This window comes from Xyrauchen texanus, chromosome 38 (genome assembly GCF_025860055.1).
Source record: "Xyrauchen texanus isolate HMW12.3.18 chromosome 38, RBS_HiC_50CHRs, whole genome shotgun sequence".
Taxonomy (NCBI): Eukaryota; Metazoa; Chordata; class Actinopteri; order Cypriniformes; family Catostomidae; genus Xyrauchen; species Xyrauchen texanus.
This window is the reverse complement of record NC_068313.1, coordinates 2,623,903-2,646,081: the sequence shown is the minus strand read 5'-3', so window position 1 is coordinate 2,646,081 and position 22,179 is coordinate 2,623,903. Positions and strand designations below refer to the sequence as shown.

General features: G+C 37.8%; 1 protein-coding gene across 1 annotated transcript in view; it reads left to right on the top strand.

Annotated features, from left to right (window-relative positions):
- The first annotated feature begins 5,679 nt into the window (after positions 1 to 5,679).
- The window catches only part of LOC127631784 (tyrosine-protein kinase receptor UFO-like), a 62,443-nt gene continuing 45,943 nt past the window's right edge, over positions 5,680 to 22,179 (top strand). The window contains exons 1-4 of the mRNA XM_052110123.1: positions 5,680 to 6,202; positions 12,766 to 12,973; positions 14,599 to 14,696; positions 14,903 to 15,085. Coding sequence (XP_051966083.1) covers positions 6,064 to 6,202; positions 12,766 to 12,973; positions 14,599 to 14,696; positions 14,903 to 15,085 — 628 coding nt within the window. The 5' untranslated portion in view covers positions 5,680 to 6,063. The remainder of the gene's footprint in view (positions 6,203 to 12,765; positions 12,974 to 14,598; positions 14,697 to 14,902; positions 15,086 to 22,179) is intronic.

The window sequence follows — 22,179 nt, the reverse complement described above, 5'->3', positions numbered from 1 at the left end:
GTTAAAGGTTTATAAAATGGTTAATTGAGGACTAATAAGTCATTTAAAATGCATTATAAATCATTTATATACAATTGGCATATCATCATCCAATACATACTGTACTAAATGCTTAATTAATGCTTAATTAATGCTTAATTAATATCTATACTTATTTGTGTAGCACTTTATAATAATGTTTCATTTGTTAACATTAGTTAATGCAACAGGGATCATGAACTAACAATTATCAATATATGTTTTACAGTATGTATTAATATTTGTTAATGTTATTTAATAAAAATACAATCTTTCATTTTAATTCATAGTGCATAAACTAATGATAACATAAACAACTTTTGTTTAAAAAAATGTATTAGTTTATGTTAAAATGAACACAAACCAAGATGAATAAATGCTGTAAAGTGTTGTTAATTGTTATTTCATGTTACCTAATGTTAACAAATTGAACTTTTATTGTAAAGTGTTAAGACTTACGGTATATTAATCAAAAACATAAAATGCCATAATTCATGGTTTATATCACAATATAGTAAAATAGACTTTTTTAGTGAGATTAAAAGAGGGATTATGTCATTTTACAGTCCGCTTTGTGTTTACTACTGTAATGCCTTGACTCACTTGTGTTGTCACTTTCCTTGTCATGTTGATGTCAAAAAATTGTTTTATATAGTCCTGGTTACCTAAAGTCATCTGCATAAACTGTATATATAATTTAATATAGCCTGATGACCATTAAACCATACTGAGCTTTATATACAGGTTTTTATGTTGGTAACTCCTTAATAAATGCTAAATAAATGAGTTTTGCTACATGAAAATAAACAACATTTATGGTGAGGTCTAATTTGACTTACTTACAAAAAGTACACAGCATATGAGTTGTTCCTCAGGTTTTTCTTTGGTTTTGTGGTAAATCTCTGTAACTGATTTTCGAATGACATGATTGACATCGCTTCTGACTGGAGGTAGACCGGGTCTAACCTGTTTGGCAAGTTTAGTGTGGCAGTTTAATCAGCTTCTGAAGTTCTCTCTCTTTTTCTTGTTAACCTTACCCTCCACATTACCCTCTCTGTCTCCCCAAACAAAGTTTCCTCATTCTCTTTCTTTTTGCATGTTTCCTCTTCTCATTCTTTTGAGACCCTGTTTGATACTTTCTGCCCCCTTGTTCTCCCATCTCTCTCTGTGTTTGTATCTATGTGCTGTGTGAGCTCGATTCCTTGGTGTCTTTTGAAAAGCGAGAACACAATGGGTTCTTTCTCAGACGGGTTCAGTCTCCATTAAAGACCCTGGGAATACTGTGCGGCCCCATCAACCTCCTCTTAAAGGGCCAGTGAACTCGCTGTCCCGACAACCTGAGAGCACAACAACAGTCCCTGCTCTTTCATGGGAAAAAGAGGGAATCATTTATTCATGAAGGGTGCATAAATCCAGCTTCCGGTGCCTCCCACCCGTCCTTCATTCTCTTTCCCGTCACCCAAACAAACTTCACTGGTGTTTATCAGCCCTCAGTCTTGTAAGAACAGCAGATATAGCCACGAGAACGACATAACAACCAAGAATCAAACGAGTAATGACAATACTCTGTGTTTCTCTGTTTGTTTTCCTCTGTGTGTTTATAATGTTCTTGTGACAAACAAGTCAAGTACAACAAACAGGGTTCAAGCTTTCATGAGTATTTGTATTTTTTGGTGTTTAAATGTGTTTATCTGAGCAAGGATGTTCTCATGGAGATGTTGTGAAACGACTATTAGGCCAGTTACCTTTAATTGTTACAAATTAAAGTAGATCTTAAAGAATTGTAAATAACTGCGTCGAGAATATACCATCCCTGCGTCCACATGGGTGGACGTTATATTTTGACTTTCCTATATACAGTGTATAATTAAAATGAATTTTAACTAACTGAATACTGTTCACAACACTCTAGACTGTCATTTACGTGTTAAATGTCTGCCGCACCACGTCACGTGACACAATAGCATGACGTTGATTTCTCTGAATCGCTTCTGCAGGTGCAGCGCCAACAAAAGTGCCTCTGGTAAGAAACCTCTTTAGGTTTTTTGATTGAAACCAGTTTGGTTGTAAAGGGTAGCATCTCTAGTTTCATTTGATGTGCTGTTTAAATAATCAATTCATTTTTAGTGCGTCAGCGCGCAGATAAACATGATGTCCACATATGTGGAAAATGGGAACTTATTCCCTCAAAAGTTAAAAAAAACATGTTAGTTATTTTGAAAAACTTTCAGCGTTAACACATCTGTGGGTCATTTTGCTTCATTTTAATATAAATGTTGTTATATTTTATTTTGTTATTATTGTATAATATGGTTCTATTAATAACCATTAATAAATGCATTCCTATATTAACTGTGTATATTTACATTGAGAATTCATATAGTCATGCAAAAGCTGAAACATGTTGCTTTCAGAGGCTTTATATAGAGTTAGGATGAAAATAAGGTGCATTTCAAACTGTTCTGAGACCAGTGCAGACAGACAGCACACTGGAGGTTACGTCATTCACTAAATAGGGAGCAAGGGTGCATCTTATAGCTTTCCTGTGCAGTTAAGTGCATTCACTTCTAAAATCAGATCAAAAGTTCAGTTTCAGGCTGCAGATGATGTTTGGATCACTCAACATGTTTGACACACATGGGACAATGATAATAAGTACATAGATTCAGAATTTATAATGCAACATTTTATTTGAACATGGCTGGCAGTGACTGGATGATTCTGGACATTAATTTAAATAAGAATTGTTTATTCAGATTTTAGAGCAAATAGTTTTCCTACAAATGTATGTCCACACATGTGGACAGCGGGACTAAGTTGTTCAATTGTAAATAATACCAAGCTATAGAAAGTTTTTTTCTCATCAAATTTTTTATTATGTTTCCAATTCTGATTCAAAGTAAAGGCCAGCATCATCACTGCCAGCCATGTTCAAATAAAATGATGCATTATACATTGTTAATCTATGTACTGATTAGAAATGCACCTTATTTTCATCCTAACTCCATATAAAGCCTCTCAGTTCATTAATGCTCCATAAATATAGGATTTCTATGGGGAATATAGCCCTGTAGTCCACGTCTGTGACTGTTGTGTTTAACAGTGTATAAGACACATTTTCAAACAGGCATATTTGATCTAAAATGAATGAAACTACAAGACTCTAGACTATTGACTTAAACCGGTTTCAGTATAAAAATGTAATGAGGTTTCTTGCCAGCTGTATTTATGTTGGCGTTTCTCCCAAAGTCAAACTCTGCTGTGATCTGCGCCATAGTGTTTTGACACATGACATTGTGAAATTAAATTATGCATAGCATATAGCGAAGACAAAACACAATGTCCACACAGGAGGATGCAAGAATGTTGTTCCTTGTGAATAAATGGTGCTTTTTTAGAAGTGTAGATTATTTTCGCTATTGTTGTTCTTAAGTCATATATTCGGGTATACACAGGTCAATGCCAATGTCCCCGGATGAAGTATCTCCAAAATCTAGTCATACTACTCGCATGCACACCTAAAAGAACATACTATTTTACCATCCGAGATGTTTGTCTTTCATCACATACAGTCAACCCGATCTCATGAATTATCTCTATATATGTATTGGAGTCTATGAATTAATTTGAATATGAGTTGGCTAAACCGTAAAAGCTTGTATGAGTTCACTTGAATTCATTTGAATTCGTAGGAATTGTAGATGTAAAAATACCGGATGTGCAATGCAGAAGCAAACGTTACGCATTATAGATGTTGTGCACATACTTATCAAATGTATGCCCTAACCCAAACCCCATATCTACAAAGCCTCTAAGCATGATCTGAAGTGTAAAGATGTTGTGTGTGAAGGAAGTAAAAGTATTTGTTGCATTTGAGGAGATGAGCGAGAGTCACCTGATTGGCAGTTGTAAAAGTCGTACGCATTCGTAAGACACATGTCGTAAGATTTCATATGATTTAGCAAATCCATACAAATACATTTTTCATGAGAGTGTTGAATGCAGTGCATACTCTGACAGTACACGATTTTGGACGTAGGGATTGTCTCTGTGGTGCTATAAAATTCCTCAGCCCGACTCAACAACATTGACTCAACCAATTGCGTGAGTTGGGGGCGGGACTATCTGTTTTTGATCAACAGCAGACAGTGGTGCATACTGAAAAGTGTTTAAATACAATGATGATTTTTGCAATTCCTTTTGGTGACCAGCGGCACAGAAATTACCCACACAATCTCATGACAAATCGTAATAATTCATGCAAGATGGCGAAATCGTAAGATATAAAATGTACAACTTTAGACCAACCAATCACATACGCTTCCCTCATCTCATTTCCAAACCCTGATATTTTCTTTCTTTGGTGGTACACAAAAGTAACTATTAAAATCTCTTTAATAATCATTAAAATCAACGTAAGTGTGGACTTGATATTTAAGTTTTGGGTTATAATAGCATTGTGCGTTGCTTCATTTCTTTCTTTCTATAGCAGTAAAAGTTGTATGCTTTTGTTCAAAACTTGAAGGATTTTGCCGTCACATACTATTCTTACAACTTTTCTTGAGATTGGATTGGAAATTACACACTTCAGCTTTAGACATATTAGACGTATCAGCATATTGGTTATTTTGATTCAAATTTCACATAAAACAAACTTTTGAAATGTAACATTAAACACCCCTATGTACATAACTGATAGCAAAAATAAGAAGAAACATAACTATTCCAATAAAATATAATCAAATGTGACTTCTGGGAACGCCTGAGTATTGTTTTTACCGTAATTTTAACAGTACTTTACCATAGTAGTACATGTATTAATAACTTGTTAAACATAATATGAATTTCCACCATCAAAGATAAATCATACTTTTTATTTTACTATTAATAAAAGAAAATATATTTTATTACAATATTTTACTGTAAAATTACATGTATTTTCTTGTTAAGCAAAATAAATCTCTTCATTGTACATGTTAATGATTACCAAATTTTTTTTTTTTTTTACTGTAGCAGTAAATTTGTACATTTTATGTAATTAAAATGTATTTTTGTGGTGAATTTAATAATAATTTTTTCTATTGCAATTTCAAAGTACTTTATTTCTACGATTGTTTTATTTAATGACATTCTTTTTTATTGTACAGATGCAATACCAGTTAAAAGTTTGTGTATACTTTATTTTATTTTTCTCATAATTTTATGAGTTCTAATACATAAAGTACTGTGTATTATTTATGTAATTGATCTTTTATCTGCAGAGTGAAGGAAAAGCAGTGTAGTGATTTAGACAATTATAAAATCATTTCATTTTATTTATTTTTTGTCACTACATAATTCCCATACTTCCTTTTGTGTAATTTCATTGTGTTGATGACTTGATCTAATGGAATAGGCTAATAATAAAGTATGAGTAGTAGTTGACAGGTGACAGGCAAGCTTACTCAACAAACTTTAACTTTATCAATCACTAATAAACGACTGATTATTAGGTCAGATATTTCAGTAAGAATGTAAGGAAACATTTGTTGGGTGTGTTATTTTTAGTGGGTTTGCAGTCGTCTTCATGTGTATTGGAGTGATGAGAGGGAGGGCGCACAGGAGACACTGAAGGAGAGGGGGAGGAGAGAATGAGACAGAATGGACAGAAGTTGAGTGGAGGAATGCGAAGGAATAAAGGCGTCCTGATGGGAGAAAGAAGAAATACGCGTCAGGATTCCAAAAATAACACAACTCGGGTTGGAAAACTTTTGAGCGCGTTTTGATTCTTTCCTTAAAGGATTACTAAAACGTCTTTCGAGGTTAAAAAAGAAGAAAAAAAAATCAAAAGTAATCGTTTACACTTCACCATTGCGTTTGGGAACAGCTCTCAGCGGAACTTGGGGACACTTCGACAGATGTATTTTTGAAATTTCTGGGTTCGTGTTTTTTTTTTCCCTTCACGGATTTCTACTTTTTTTTACTTTTTCTTGAAGTTTGCTAAGAAAGCCGACTTCGTCCAAGAAGAAACGCTCGTCTGTTGAAAGTGACCACCGGAGCGATGCGATGATGCGATCTGATTCACTCTCAGCGATGACGCGGAACCGGAGCGGCCCGAAACCAGACAAAAGAATGACCGGACCGAACTTACTCACTCTGATGCTCATGATACCGATGCGCCTCGGCACTGCGGAACATGAGTCAGGTAAGAGGTCCACGAATTATTACAAACTGGACAGGTCACTTGCATATAACACATTAAGGCATTCAATGTTTTAAATGGATTTTGCAGTCTGGATCTTCCAGAATCCACGACAGATCGTTCATATTGAGTTTGGAGATAAACTAATCGATGTGGCGTATCAGGACGTGCAATGGTCCAGAAAGTTTTTGGACACTTATATCACCCTTCACAATAGAACATTGCAAGTGACAATTATGTTCAAGAAATATAAAGATGTATGTCGGAGGAACCTGTCCATATAGTTCATGTGATGAACTCAGGAGAGTAGATTCCGGGGAGGATGGAGGTACCCACCCCCCAATTTTAAAAACAAGCAACTACAACCCCGCCCAATGTTCAAGCCAAACCTACGCCCTTAGTTTAACTACACCTGTGGTTACTCTGCTAGCCCAGGACATCTGTGTGAACTTGAGGGGAAATGACATCATACATCCACTAAAAAACATAGGGACACCTGTTACTTAAAAGCCATTGCACACAGAAAGCACACAAATCATTTTGTGAAAGTCATCAGCAAACAGAACACTGACACCATGTGTGCCTCATGCTAAACTAACGTCCTGTCTGTGGACAATAATTGAACATTCTCTAAAAGAAATGACACGGTTTAAGGTACAGCAGCCATCACTGTGTGGGTGGTACCCTCAAGGGGGCCTTTTTTGTACATCTTGTTAAAAATATAACTTTTTTAGGTACATAATTGTACCCTTAGGACTTATTGTGCACCTTAAAAAGTAAAATAAAATATAGGCTATCTTTTTGTAAAATCTCACCATAATAGTTTTTTTCCTGCGTTTATAAATAATGTAAATATTAAAAAGTGTATTTATTAAGTTGAAATAAGTTAAAATGCTCACTATTTGGCAAGTGTTGCATAAAAGTTGCCCTTTTTGTTTTTATAACTGCATATTAATGATTTATAATACATTTACAAATGACTTATTAGTCATTAATAAACCCCTCTATAAACCCTTAACAAAGGGAATATTAATGGAAAGTGTTAAAGAAAATGTGAGTGGTGCTTGCCCATGCACAAGTCACTGTCACAATGCTAAAGTGTTGTGGGTGGTTGCCAGGGCATTGCTATGTTGTTGCTAAGGTGTTCTGATTGTTTTAAATACTAATCTGCAAAATGTACTAGAATGCAAGGAGAAAAAATGGATCAAACACACTCTCCTAAACCACTCTCATATGAATCTTTAGAAAGTTTGAGTGAATTGGTTTGTTTGGATGATTTATGTTTCTGAAGCTCTCATCAACATCTTGCTTGTTAGATTCAAGACCATACAAGAGGCTATTTTGGGTCTCAAAAAATATGATGTATATATATATATATATACACAGCTCTGATAAAAATGAAGAGATCAGTATTTGGTGGAATAACGCAGATTTTCAATCACAGCTTTAATGCTCTCTACCAGTCTTACACATTGCTGTTGGGTGACGTTATGCCACTCCTGGTGCAAAAATTCAAGCATCTCGGCTTTGTTTGATGGATTGTGGCCTTCCATCTTCCTCTTGATCACATTCCAGTGGTTTTCAATGGGGTTCAGGACTGGATGACAGGGTCTTGATCCAGTGGTCCTCCATCCACACCTTGATTGACCTGACTGTGTGGCGCGGTGCATTGAAACAATCCTCAGTGTTGGGGAACATTGTCAGAGCAGAAGAATGCAAGTTTTCTTCCAGGATATCCTTGTATGTGGCTTGATTCATGTGCCCTTCACAAAGACAAATCTGCCCAATTCCAGCCTTGCTGAAGCACCCCCAGATCATCATTGATCCTCCACAAAATGTATACAGTGGGTGGGAGGCACTGTGTCTTGAAGGCCTCTCCAGGTCTCCGTCTAACTATTAGATGACCAGGTGCAGGATCGGTGATGATCTGGGGATGCTTCAGCAAGGCTGGAATCGGGCATATTCAAGGCCAGACCAATCTCCAGTCCTGAACCCCATTGAAAACCTCTGGAATGTGATCAAGAGGAAGATGGATGGCCACAATCCATCAAACAAAGTTGAGCTGCTTGAATTTTTGCACCAGGAGTGGCATAACGTCACCCAACATCAATGTGAAAGACTGGAAGGGAGTGGAGTGTCTCAACTGCTTCTGTCTCTTAATGTAACCTCAGACTGACACGATGTTCAGTAGGGGACTTTGTGGGGGTCATGACAGCTGTTGCAGGGCTCCCTGTTCTTCTATTCTAATCTGTTTGCAAAAGTAGTCTAACATTTCTATTTCCTATTGACAGACTAAAGCTGAAGATATAAATAACCATCTTAAGACAAATGCTTTTGTGCCTAAACATGCAGTCTCTGTGTGTGTGTGTGTGTGTGTGTGTGTGTGTGTGTGTGTGTGTGTGTGTGTGTGTGTGTTGTTAGGAGATGAATACAGGAGCTGAAAGGGATTGAAAGAAAAAGTCTGAGACTGTGACAGGGGCCCTACTGAATCAGACAGGGGAAATGATGGATTGAGTTTGTGGCAAAGGAATGATTTTGAAAGAATGGAGAGCTAGAGGAGACTGAGATGGGCAGAGAAGAGACGACATAAAGGAAGAAAGAATCAATGATTTGTGTTAGACTGCAGCAATAATGCCAGTAATAGAGAAGGATGTCTGGGCAGCATTTTCTGAACAATTGTCCTGGACAGGAAATGTAAGGTTTTTACCAGTGAGAGAAAGACTAAAGAAACTAAGAAGGGAGAGATGAGGGAGAGGAAATGCAAGTAGAAAATGCAGAAGAAGGACGAGCACTATTGAAGTTTATTTCTGTGTGCTTTAATATGGCTTGACAAGCGCAGTATTCTTTATGTGTTGAGGTATCGTCTATTATAACAGGAAGTTGGGAACAGACATGCTGTAATGAAGGGCTCATCCTTATATATATATATATATATATATATATATATATATATATATATATATATATATATATATATATATATATATAAATATGTATCAGGGAAAATGACATCAAAGCTAACCTACTATTATTAACTCCTCCTCTCCAACCAACCACCGTCATGTAGACCATCTTTCACTTTCCAATCGATTCCTGACAGAACACTGTTTTTTCTTTCATCAAATTCGAGTTGACCGCTCCTTCAAAGTTGACTACCCATTTTCAAGCCATCATATACAGAGAGACGTTTAAAGGAACTAGTAAAGCTAAAATCCGTAATAGTCATAGAAAGAAGAAACTAGCCATGACAGGAGGATTTAGAAGGCCTTGTTTTTAACATCATCCTAGGACTCTTGCGTCTGGTGAATGTTTGTGTTTTCCACCGAAATAGCAATGGTTCTCTTGCCGACCCTTTGCTCTGCTGGTTCATGGCCGGGGCATTCTGGAGGCTATCATAAACTGGCTGCGATTTTCAGAACGGTGAAGTAACAGTTTACTGTCTACGTGGTAGTTTCACATGACTACCTCAAACATAAAAAAACTTGGCACATCACAGTGTGTTGGTATGCAGCTTTTTCTCTTGTTTTTGAGGATATATTAAAACATATGGATTAATGCAATCCATCGTTATTACATTGCTCAACAAGGATGTCAGAGACGACATCTACGCTAAAGATGACAGGCAATGTAATTACATTATACTGTATGAATTATGGCTTAACTTGCTAAGGTCAACTGTTACAGTGGAATCATTATTAACATATAATAATGTATCTGAAAGCAAGACATAATATGTTAGTTTGCATCTTAAGTACATTTCTCGTTTTAAGAATGTTGATATATTTTTATTGGAAATCAAGACAGTTTTTTGTAAATCATTTTGCTGACATTATCAAGTCTTCTTGTTTATCAGCTGCTCCCCTCCAACCACAATCTAACCTAATTATTTCCCCTTCTGTTTTACTTAGAAACGGGCCAAATTTCGGAAGTAAAATGGGCTGCAAACGCAGATTAATGTTGACTTTTCCCAAAGCCTGCCTTGTTACTCATTATAGATGAGGGAAGGTTGTGTGTTTCTAAGTGTTTTGGATACAATTGGTCACACTGGGTGAAGAAATCTTCCTAGGGTCAGAGGTTAGGGGGTCAGGGCTATGCTGACAGCTTTGAGAAAATCCAAAACTTGACTTATTAAGCGGAAAGGAATCTGGAATGAGTGGCGTCATCCAAAGCTAAACTACACGGATCTGCTCTAATACTGGATTACACGCCTCTGGTATCTCAATAGCCGTATCAGCAGAGCTTGTTATCAGGTCCATGCCAACACAGGAATGTCAAATATTTCAGTTCTTCAGGCAGATGGAAAGTGATTCACCGTGCTAATGTTTGCAGAGAGCCGATTTGCAAGCCTGCAGTCTTATTCACATCATAACAATTCATGATAGGGAGGGCTGGTAGTATTTCTCAAAGACTCCCTAGAAAGAAAATATGTTCTTAAAGTTTCTCCACCCTACTGGCTTTGTGAAGGATGATTGTCTGATAAGTTCAAATGATGTTATGGATGGGAATCGTAAGGAATTTTACAATTCTGGTTTATTCACCATTCCATTAATGATTCTTTTACATTTATGCATCTGGCAGACGCTTTTATTCAAAGTGACTTACAGTGCACATATTACAGGGACAATCCCCCCAGAGCATCCTGCAGTTAAGTGCCTTACTCAAGGACACAATGGTGGTGGCTGTGGGGATCGAACCAGCGACCTTCTGATTAACAGTTATGTGCTTTAGCCCACTACACCACCACCACTCCACTTTTAGTACTTTTAAAGAAGACATCTATGTAAATAAGAAAGGTAATTAAAAATACGAATAGATGAACACTTAAGAACTGAATCTACAGTTTGAAACATACAGCACAACCAGTGCGGTCTGATTCCCGAACAAATTACTCATCATGTTACACTCGAAATGAACCAAGAACTGTTTCTGTAGTATGTGGCTTGTGAGAACTTAATAAGAGTAATTACTGAATTGTAGTCGATAGGAAATGTGTATTTAAAGATTCACATCATGAGTTATGTTCCAATTCATTGTATTTTATAAAATATTAATAATAATTCTAAAAAGTCTCTGTCATCACACTTAAATTAGGGATTAGTTTCCTAACCCTTAGTATTATACTTAACCCTCATATGGTATTGAAAAATGGCACCTCCCTTTGATATTCACAGTCATTTTTGACCGGAAGGGTCAGATGTGTAACCTTTTTTTTATTTTTTTATTTTGATGATAATGATGATGATAATAATTATACCATTTCTTTTTTCCTGAAGAACAATAAAATCATGCATTTATTTTTAGATTTGATGCTATTTTGATCTTATTTACATGTACATTTTAATTTTACCGTAAATTTGCATATACCAAAAAGCTAAATTTTGAAGAAGAAAAAAACTATTCAGAACCTAGACTTCTATAAGCAGCATGAAGAAAATATGTGTGCAGATTGCTGCCATCTGGTGAACAAAATATAAATAATGTGACTTGAAAACCATTTCACGCCAGTAACAGCCAGTAGACAGCTTTAGCCGCAATGTGTTAAAAAACGATAATGTATGTGTTCTTCTGAGTGTGTTTGTTAGCATTGTGACTGATTTATTTATTTATTTATTTTTGACAAGCGTAAAAAAAAAAAAGGTTTTTTTTTGGGGGTCTGCATTATGTTTGATTTATTGATTGCATTTGACAGATAAAAAAACAAAAGTCGTTTTTGACCTTTCAATTTTGACCGCGAATACCAAAGGTGTCGCTTTTTTATTACGTCCACTTCGTTTTTCTTTGTATGTTCATATGGCAAATGGAGGAAAAGTCACCATGTCTTGTACTGCTCAGATAAAGGAAACCATTTTTTATAAAATGAGAATAACTTATTTAGGTCAAAAATGACTGAATACCATAGGAGTGTTAAGCATGTGACACGTCCCACACTGTTTGTGCTGTGAACACGAATGTTCCCTCAAATCATGCTGCTTGTTGAAGAGAGGACATGTTCGCCTCTCCATAAAATGAGTGGAAAAATCCCATAGACTGGGTTGAAGTTGAAGAAGGAACCTGAAAGCTCAGAATATCATAGAGACTCAGTGCCATGGTATAATCAAATTACAACAATTTTGGGGATATAATGTTCCATAATTAATTATCTTGTGAAAACAAACGCAAAAAGTGTCAGTGAAGAGCATGCTTGAGATGAAGTATGAGACAAGTGATGTTTGAAGAAAACGAAGAAAAATCAAGAGAAATATCACATGTGAGCAGAATTTGTTTCATTGGAGTCATTTCCAATCAAGCTGTAATTTTGCCAAATAATACAAAAAGAATGAAAACACACTGGTGAGACTTTCAGAAAAACATAAATATAGACATAAATCTCCTGATGTATGTACATACACTGTTGGACATTGATAGCAGACAAATGAAATACATCTATTTAGTGTGAACATTTTTAAATAATACTTTACTTTCTAGAAATCCACAGTGCTAGATGTATGTACCCATATATGGAAACCTAAATGATGGAGTTAACTGTAGAGTTAATGACTTTTCCATGATGTTTCTGTGCCGTGCAGGGCTGCACTTTGTGCAGAGTCCCGGGAACGTGACTTCCTCTCTGGGGAAGCCAGTGGTGGTGCAGTGCGTTCTGCGGGGTAACGGGGTGGACCAGGGGCCCCTGGACGTATTCTGGCTGAGGGAGGGACAGCCGCTGGAGTTTGCTGACACTAACCAGATGCAGGTGCCCGTAGATGAGGAGACCTGGCTGGTGATCAGCGAACTCAAGTAGGATTTTTATCTTTCTCTGTCTTGTGTGTCTGTCCTTTTCCATTTCATCAGCCATGATGAATTTATGTTGTCATAAAAGCACATTGAGGATAGTCATGAATCAGGATGTCAAAATTAACCTGCCATTTGGATGTAATCGAAATTCCTTTAAGATCTTTCAGATCACTTGGTGACCGTATTCGTAACACCTTCAGGCAGCTCTTTCTAGTCACACTCCAATCTACTTGAATGGGGAAAGACCAAATCTCCACAACTGATGGTCAATATAACATATTTCAAATTGACAATTAAATCCAACAACAATGATTTGCTTCTTTAGCCCTAATCATGCTAAAAAAAAAACAACATTTATTTCAAATTGGACTAGATAATCTTTGCATGTGTGTGTGTTATAGGTTTACACTAACTGAGGAGCCACTTGTGTCGCTTATAGTTAAAAGTAGTTTATTGTCGGACTCTCAAAAATGGATGATGCTTTTTGAATGTTTTTTATGTGAATAAATAAAAGGTTTATTTCTAGTTTCAACATTATTTGTACTTCAGACCTTTGTTTTTGTTGGACAAGAAAACTAGCTTCATACCGTTTGGTTTTCGACCATTGCAAATGGATAAAATTAACAATTAAAACAATTTATGTTTGTATCCCTGTTGAGAGCCCCACATCTCTGGGATTTAACCATAGAGGGCCTTAACAATGAAGATACAAATAGGAAAGTTTGTTCTGAAGCTGAATCTATTAAGATATTCAGATATCTTTGATATTTCTGGAATTATAAGCACTCCAACTTTCACAAACTACACAAAAAATAGATTTTATTTGGTGATTTTACGATTTTACTCATTGTTACACACGTTAACTCTCAACCTTTAACACATTACCCCGACACTGATTATAAAGTATATAGAAACCAACATATACATTTTTTAAAAAGCTAACAAATGATGAGAAACTATCTTTAGTTTTACAGCTAATTGGTCACTGATTGGAACATCCAGATCTCACAGTGAAATCGGAAATAGTATGTTGACTTTTCTTTAGCTGAAATCGATCCTTAATTACCGGATTGCGAAACATTGCCCCCAGTGGCCAAAGCGGTAAGTGTTGTTGGGCATATTGGCTCTATTTTATGGGTGTAATGTCCACTGTGGGTTCCAAAAGGAAGTTGTTTTCAGTTGTAAAGTGCAGTGCAGTGCAGTAAAGTGTACCCCCCAAACCTAACCATCAGTGGAGTAAAAATTTAATATTAAAAAATTTAAATCTCAGAATCGACCTCAACATTGATTAAGCAAACACGATAACTTCCTGGATTCAACACAAAATGTGAACCCGGGTATCCCAGTTGCATCACAGGAGAAGGTAATCAACTGGAGCCGATGCAAAAATGTCTGACAGGAGATGAAGCTTGTCCGTGAATAGGCACAATTTGGCTGTTCCTAGGCAAACAAAACAATCGAAAACAACATGCTGACTTCCCTTGAGATCATGTTGTAACATCTGTATCTCTTACTCAACCAATAGAGCATAGTGCTGACAACTCAAAAGGTTATTGGTTCAGGCACGTGCCAAATATGTAAATGTAACTATAATTCCATATTAATAATATCCGTGTCTCTGTTTACAGGATTGAGAAGGTACAGCTCTCAGATATGGGCGCCTATCAATGTGCGGTTTACTCACATAAGGAGACTTTATCCATTGAAGGACACATACAGCTGGAAGGTATGATTCACTTTTAGTGTGTATTAATATATTAAACACCATTCCATTCAAATTCACATAGTTTTATTTAATAAGAAAGCTCACCTGCTGACTGGTGATCACACTGGGTTGAGTATATAACAGTAGGCCGTACTGTTACGGGATCTCCACTGCAGTACAATAATGATACACTCATAGACTCCCTCTGTCTGTTCCTACTCCTCCAGGTCTCCCTCATTTCTCAATGGAGCCGCAACATATGTCAGTGGTGGCTAACATTGGGCTCAGTTTGAGTTGTGTGGCTCACGGTCCTCCTGATCCGGTTCGGGTCATCTGGCTGCAGGACGGGGCTCCACTCAATAATCTGAATGACCCATTATCTCTCTCACCCTCAACTCTCAACATCTCAGGTAATTACTCCATAAATGTCCTTACTGAGAGCCTTCCAGAAAGGACAAATACCTGTTCCATTTACCATATGTGTCCAATGCCACCACCATGCCCAATTCAGTGAACCATTCTTGAAATTAGGGAGCACCAATTGACTTCAATCCTCTAAGAATTATTTGTCTGCCGATCATTACACTAGTTTAGAACCAGCTTTTTGTATATTTGTCACCTACTTTAATGACCGCCTCATCACCCAATATACATAGGAAATATATATATAAAACCTCAAAGAGAAAAAAAGAAAAGCCAGTGGGCAGACAACAGAACAACAAACTCTCTCAGGCTGCATTAGTAAAATGTATGATGTTTAGTCTGCATTGTTGATCGAGTGCAGGCAATATTACCCACTCAAACCATTGATTTAATGAAGGCCATAGCTTGTCGTGGGCATGTAAAGTCTTGCATCCCTCCTTGGCATCAATTCTCAGCCAGGCAGGAAAAAGAATTACCTTCTGTTGGTGCTGTAAGATTTTACACTCTTTGAATCCATCCTGCATCACTTGTGTCGCTTCATCAATGTCAGGAAAAACCATGATGTTGTGGTCCTCCCAGCACAACTTGCCTTTATTCCTCACTGCTCATAGTCTCTGTCAGCTGACCGCAACAATCTTGTCAGGATAGATAGGGATCTGTCACCTGCTTTGGAAGCTGACCGAGAGCTCTGTGCGTTCTCGAGCCGGCGGCTCGCTGTGTCGATCAAATTTGAAACAACCCCTAAAAAATCCGCACCATGCCTTGACCTTCCTTTACCTGGGGGATTCCAATGAAACAAATATAATTACATCTGCTCTGATTTTCCATATGCTCTAGTGTTTCCCACACCCGTTCCACATCTGCCTTGGAAGCAGGCGGGTTAGCCTGTAGCTCTCTTTCGGACGACTCCAGAAACTCAACACATTTTTCAACATCATCCATTCTTGTGATCAGGTTGGAAAGTTTCGCCTACATAGATGTGATCGCTCGACGTATTTCTGCGAGACCATCCATGTTGGTTGAGATTTTCGTTAGTGCCGCATAAATGTTTTGAGATATCCTGACCTACGTCATGAAGGTCGGTGTCACTATCGACTGGACCTCTGCCATCTTGTTCCTTGAGGCGTCCGACTTGTGACTAAATTTTTCCGACATCCTGCACTCCCAGCGAAGTTTAACAAACAAAACTATTACAGTTATCACTGGTTAATATTGCTTGATAGGATAATTGTAGCAAAGTTTAGGAAGAGCGCTCCTCTAAGTGGCCAACCCTCGCATAGCATCACGTGATACACACCACACTTTTCAGCTACACTGATGGCGAAGTACTTCTTCACTCATCCCTCAGAGCTAGAAAGATGGTCGAAACATTCAAGCATTGGTATACTTTTTGCAAACATTCAGACACTGGCTATGCCGCAGTGGGAGACGTTTAGAAGAGCATATAAATATAAGAATGCTCAAGACTGCATGTAAAACATCAACTAATATGATATTAAAATGTGTTATTAATGACTTCATGCCTCATTCTATGAGTCGAATTCACTTGAGATCAGTAAAATATACCATCAACCCCTCGATGATGATCTTAAGTAATATATATGCAGTAGATAATGTGTAATTTGTAATGGTTACATTATGCATTCATGGCGCTAATGCGCTAACATGCTGTATGCAGCCGTTATATGCATATTGTTTTATTACACTGATACTCCTGCAAAGATGGGTGTATAACAGGGTTCCAGAAAGGTGTCAATGAGCAGAATGCAGACAAAAGAAAGATGATTAGCGGCATATCTCACTTTGAGCAGAAGTGTGAATGGCTGAACACAAATGAAGTAGCAAATGAAACAACAGAGTGAATGGGCATTTCAGAGACATGCTTAAAAAAATGACATGACTTATTCTTGGAAAATGTCTTTATGCGAGCGATCATACAGATGTAGGTCAAAGTCAATCAAAGTAGGTGGAGCACTGGGTAACGCCCGGACAGACCGGTCAGGGTTAGTCTCATGCTTTTCCCTCCATTGCAGACTGGAAACCAGACAAGTTAACCTCTCTCTCATACATTATATAAACACATGAACATGTGAAAATGATGGTCACAGCAGATCAAAGGATAGGTGGATCTATACAGCAGCTGCTCATATGCATACATACACACCCTTTTACACACACAAACTTAGCAGGCACCCGTGTGTGTGTGTAAACACACACACACACACACACACACACAAACACAGGGCTCCTTGCAGAAGATCGACTGTCTGGCTGTTTTCCAGCTGGAATCGTTCATTGAGACGCAGCTCTTTGATTACCACTGAAAGAGCTGCAGGAGACGAGAGGACGAGCTGACAGGAAGAAAGAGAGGAAGAAAAAAACACTGAGGAGGACGCAGCCTTTGAAAAGTTGCCACAGCAGAGTCTCAGACAGACTGGGCTGTTATTCCAGCTGTACTGACCTGAAGGGAGAGACAGAGAGACAGTCAGTGAGACAGACAGAGGGACAGTTGGGTTGTGAGTTGGATTGTGGCTTTGACTCATCACGGATAACTGACCATTAGTGATGCAGTCAGGTCTTTGGAATGAGACCACTTCTGCTTACTCACTCACACACAGCCACACACACACACACACACACACACACACACACACACACACATACACACACACACACACACACACACACACACACACACACACTTGTTGTGTTTCCATGTTTTATGGGGACTTTCCATAGACATAATGGTTTTTATACTGTACAAACTTTATATTCTATCCCCTAAACCTAACCCTACCCCTAAACCTAACCCTCACAGAAAACTTTCTGCATTTTTACATTTTCAAAAAACATAATTTAGTATGATTTATAAGCTGTTTTCCTCATGGGGACCGACAAAATGTCCCCACAAGGTCAAACATTTCGGGTTTTACTATCCTTATGGGGACATTTGGTCCCCACAAAGTGATAAATACACGCTCACACTCACACACACACTCACACTCACACACACACACACACACACACACATGTTGTGTTTCCATGTTTTATGGGGACTTTCCATAGACATAATGGTTTTTATACTGTACAAACTTTATATTCTATCCCCTAAACCTAACCCTACCCCTAAACCTAACCCTCACAGAAAACTTTCTGCATTTTTACATTTTCAAAAAACATCATTTAGTATGATTTATAAGCTGTTTTCCTCATGGGGACCGACAAAATGTCCCCACAAGGTCAAATATTTCGGGTTTTACTATCCTTATGGGGACATTTGGTCCCCACAAAGTGATAAATACACGCTCACACACACACACACACACACACACACACACACACACACACACACACACACACACACACACACACACAGTGTTCCAAAATGCTACAGATAAAATATGAGACAAGTGATGTTTGAAGAAAACAAAGACAATTACTGGTACTGGCATCATTTCCAAGCTCTAATTTTTCCAAATTACAATAAAAGTGTGAAAATAGGATTTAATTGTGTGTATTTAGGGTACAAAAAAAATTACATATGAAATTAGCCTTAGCAGGACAAAGGAGTCTGTCATTTTATTTCAAAAATACTTGAATAATGTCATTTCCAACAGTGTCATTTCCAGCTCATAATTATTTTTGGCTTTGTGCCACTTCATTAACATACCACATACACGCACGCGTATGTGTGCATACACCTATAATAGCACAGACAATTTCACACACACCCACATGCACTTTGCACTGGCATGAAAATTGCAATTAGAAATGGCGCACTCGTGAAAATTGGATAAGACATTGTGAATGGTCATTGTGCGTAGCGCCGTGCTTTGCTGTTCACGAAAAAGATCCCTTCATGTGTTAAACTTGCTATAGTTTACGTCCACGTTGTTACTTTGTCAAACAGCAATGTGAAATATAAATCAAGTAAATCAGTGAAACATCAGCACCAGCTTGAGTAACAAATAACATGCATAATATTTATGTCTACATGCATATTTCATACTGATAATTAACCATTGTCATACAGAAAATCAACATGATATAGTGACCCCCACAGTGAGTCTGGTTTCTCCCAAGATTATTTTTCTCCATTAATCAACATCTTATGGAGGTTTGTGTTCCCACAGTCGCCTACAGTTGCTCACTGGGGTTATTAATACAATTATTATTTAGTTACTTATTTTTAAACACGATTAACAATTGTATTTTATCTAATTACACAATGATGATTCATCGACTTTATAGACATTACAGTTTTATCGTCTGTTAATACTGATATTCTGTAAAGCTGCTTTGAAACAATGTGTGTTGTGAAAGGTGCTATACAAATAAAAATTACTTGACTTGACATGTGTCTTGTAATAAACCAAAAAAATATATCTCTTGATAAGAAACTTTTGTAGATATGTTATAATCATATAAATATTATATAAGGAAGTAAAAAAAAAAAAGAGAGACACCATTTCATATCTCGGGTCTTTAATGACCCCATACACTTCTGGTAATTAAGCAGTTATGAATGATATATTTTTGACTATTCAAAAAGAAATGTTGAGGAATACTAAAGAGGTGTTGGCATAACTCCAAAACATGGATGAGGTACAGGGGGTGGAATGAGGTCCCGGGTCACTAAAGACAGGAGGTATGCATTTAAGGGTTAAACACAAAACAGAATGTGAGATGTGCTGGAAATGACGCTGTGTTGGGAATTTTCATGACTTAAAGAAAAAATGACAGAAAACTGACTTTCTATAAGTTAAATAAATATATACTATATTATACAAATACTATATACAGTGAAATCACTTGTATTAGGAACACATTTAAAAGAGTGTTCTGAATGTCATTGCATTACAAAAGAAAATATCAGTGCAAGTGTCAAGTCAAGCTGCAAAACTAGACAATTTTTTTTTTTTATTATTGTGGGAAAGTGTTTTTATCATGCTGTGACCTTCATTCAGTATTTGATTAGATAGCAGAACTACTTTGAGTTGAGCAATTAATGACTTTTCACTGATAGAGGAACACAGTGGTGTTTCTGGTGATTTCTGTGCTGATGAGACCAATTGTGTTTTTAGGGAAGGAAACAGAGATGAAACTGAAATGTGGCTTGTTTTGATCTCTCTCTCTCTCTCTCTCTCTCTCTCTCTCTCTCTCTCTCTCTCTCTCACACACACACACACACACACACACACACATGTATGCAGTCCCTGTCCATCAGAATGTGATCTGGTGACCTCTGATTTTGAACTACTGTGCTCTTGCAACAATGGAAGATGTGTTCCACTATAACACACATTAGTGTGATTTTCACTGAAAGTGTGTAGAAGTGTATGTGTGTGAGTGAAAGAGAAAGCATTCATTTGACATGGCTCTGTGAATGTCAGCATGTGTCTCTGTGTGTGTACGCATGTGTGTGTGTGCGTGGACAATGTCCCATCGGTGATTTCCTCCTCAGGCATGGTTGTGTTGGCCGAGTCATGTAGCCAGCATGCCCAGCCACCGCATACCTAAACAGCTTTTGTTCGGCCGGATAGAGGGGGCTAAGCGGGCGCGGCACGGGCTGGAGAAGAGATGGAGTGATGTGGTACAGGAGGATGTGGAGCTGAGTGGACTTGCCAATGACTGGTACCAGCGGTGTCAAGATTGGCCTCTTTGGAGGAGGCTTGTGAAGGACGCTACTGGCCAGTTGGAGGCAGTCGCCCTCCAACAACAATGAGCTGAGCACCGGGTGGCTAAAGCACAGCAAGTTGGCGCAGTAGGGGGCACAGGTGGTGCATCAGCCAGTCACCTCAGTCAGTTGACCCATGTCACCTGTTGGATCTGTCTCGTGACCTCCTGCCAGCGGGCGTTTGACACTTCACATGGCCTCAACATGCACATAGCCTGGCACAAGCGTCACCCCTTAGTGGCGAATGGTGGTTGTTGTGTGTGTGTGTGTGTGTGTGTGTGTGTGTGTGTGTGTGTGTGTGTGTGTGTGTGTGTGTCTATGTGCTTTTCAAGGTTGTCCTGAAAGCAAAAGTAGTTATTTTCAAATTAGCTCTTTTTAAACCCCCACATTTCATTCTCCAAATTCACGTGCATAATTATCGGCTGTTAAAAACCACCAACACATTATGTAACTTAATGGAAGGTTTCAATACGAGTTAAGGTCCAATTGTGCAAAACACACGGTTTGGAAAATAGCAACAAGAGTTAAGCCTTACATGTGTCAACATAAGATTAAATCACTTACTGCCACCACATGTTTTGCTTGAGGAGTGATTTTTTCATGATTATCGACACAAACGCTGCTGATAGAACATAACCTATAACACAAAACTCCACAAGATGTTGGTTAATGGAGAAAAATAACTTTTGGAGAAACCAGACTCACTGTGGGGTCAGTTCCCCTCTGACTAATGCCAATATCAGTTATTTATGTGCAGTGTAAGTCATGGTTTAAAATTAGTAAACTAAGTAAGTGTTAAGGGCAGGTGTTTAAAAAAAGATTTTGTGAGAACTGTAAGATTAATGACTAATGTCTCTAAGTTTATATTAACTGCAGAATTTCATACAGATTCATTGTCCTTTGTTAGTTGGCTGATGAATACTTTTGTTGGCAATTAATTGATAGTGTTTGTATCCCATTTCAAGAGTGTAGTCCATCAATAAACAAAGGCAGAGATCAGTGAGGTGCATCACAGTTCAACCGGCAGGTCATTTCGGTGAGGTTCGGTGGGTCCATTCTAAGTCCAAGTTTCAGGCAATGACATATGAATTGTCCCATATCTTACAGTTGGAGTTGGCATCAGTTCATCATCTGAAGTGCATCGTAATAGACTGAAGCGATGTCTGTCTGGCACCGGCTGCATTTAGTCATCATCACTCAGAGACACGTAGCAGTGGAGTCTGACACCAAGCAGGAACAGAGCTGGAAACCTCGGAATATGAATCTCAGGGTTTACAAATACAATAATATTAGCGTAGATGCCATTTAATTTTTTTGCAGAGTTATAGTATATGACAAATCTTTCTTAAAAAATGTACAGGTATCCAATGTAACGATGATAAAATGGGGCTAATATGATCACAT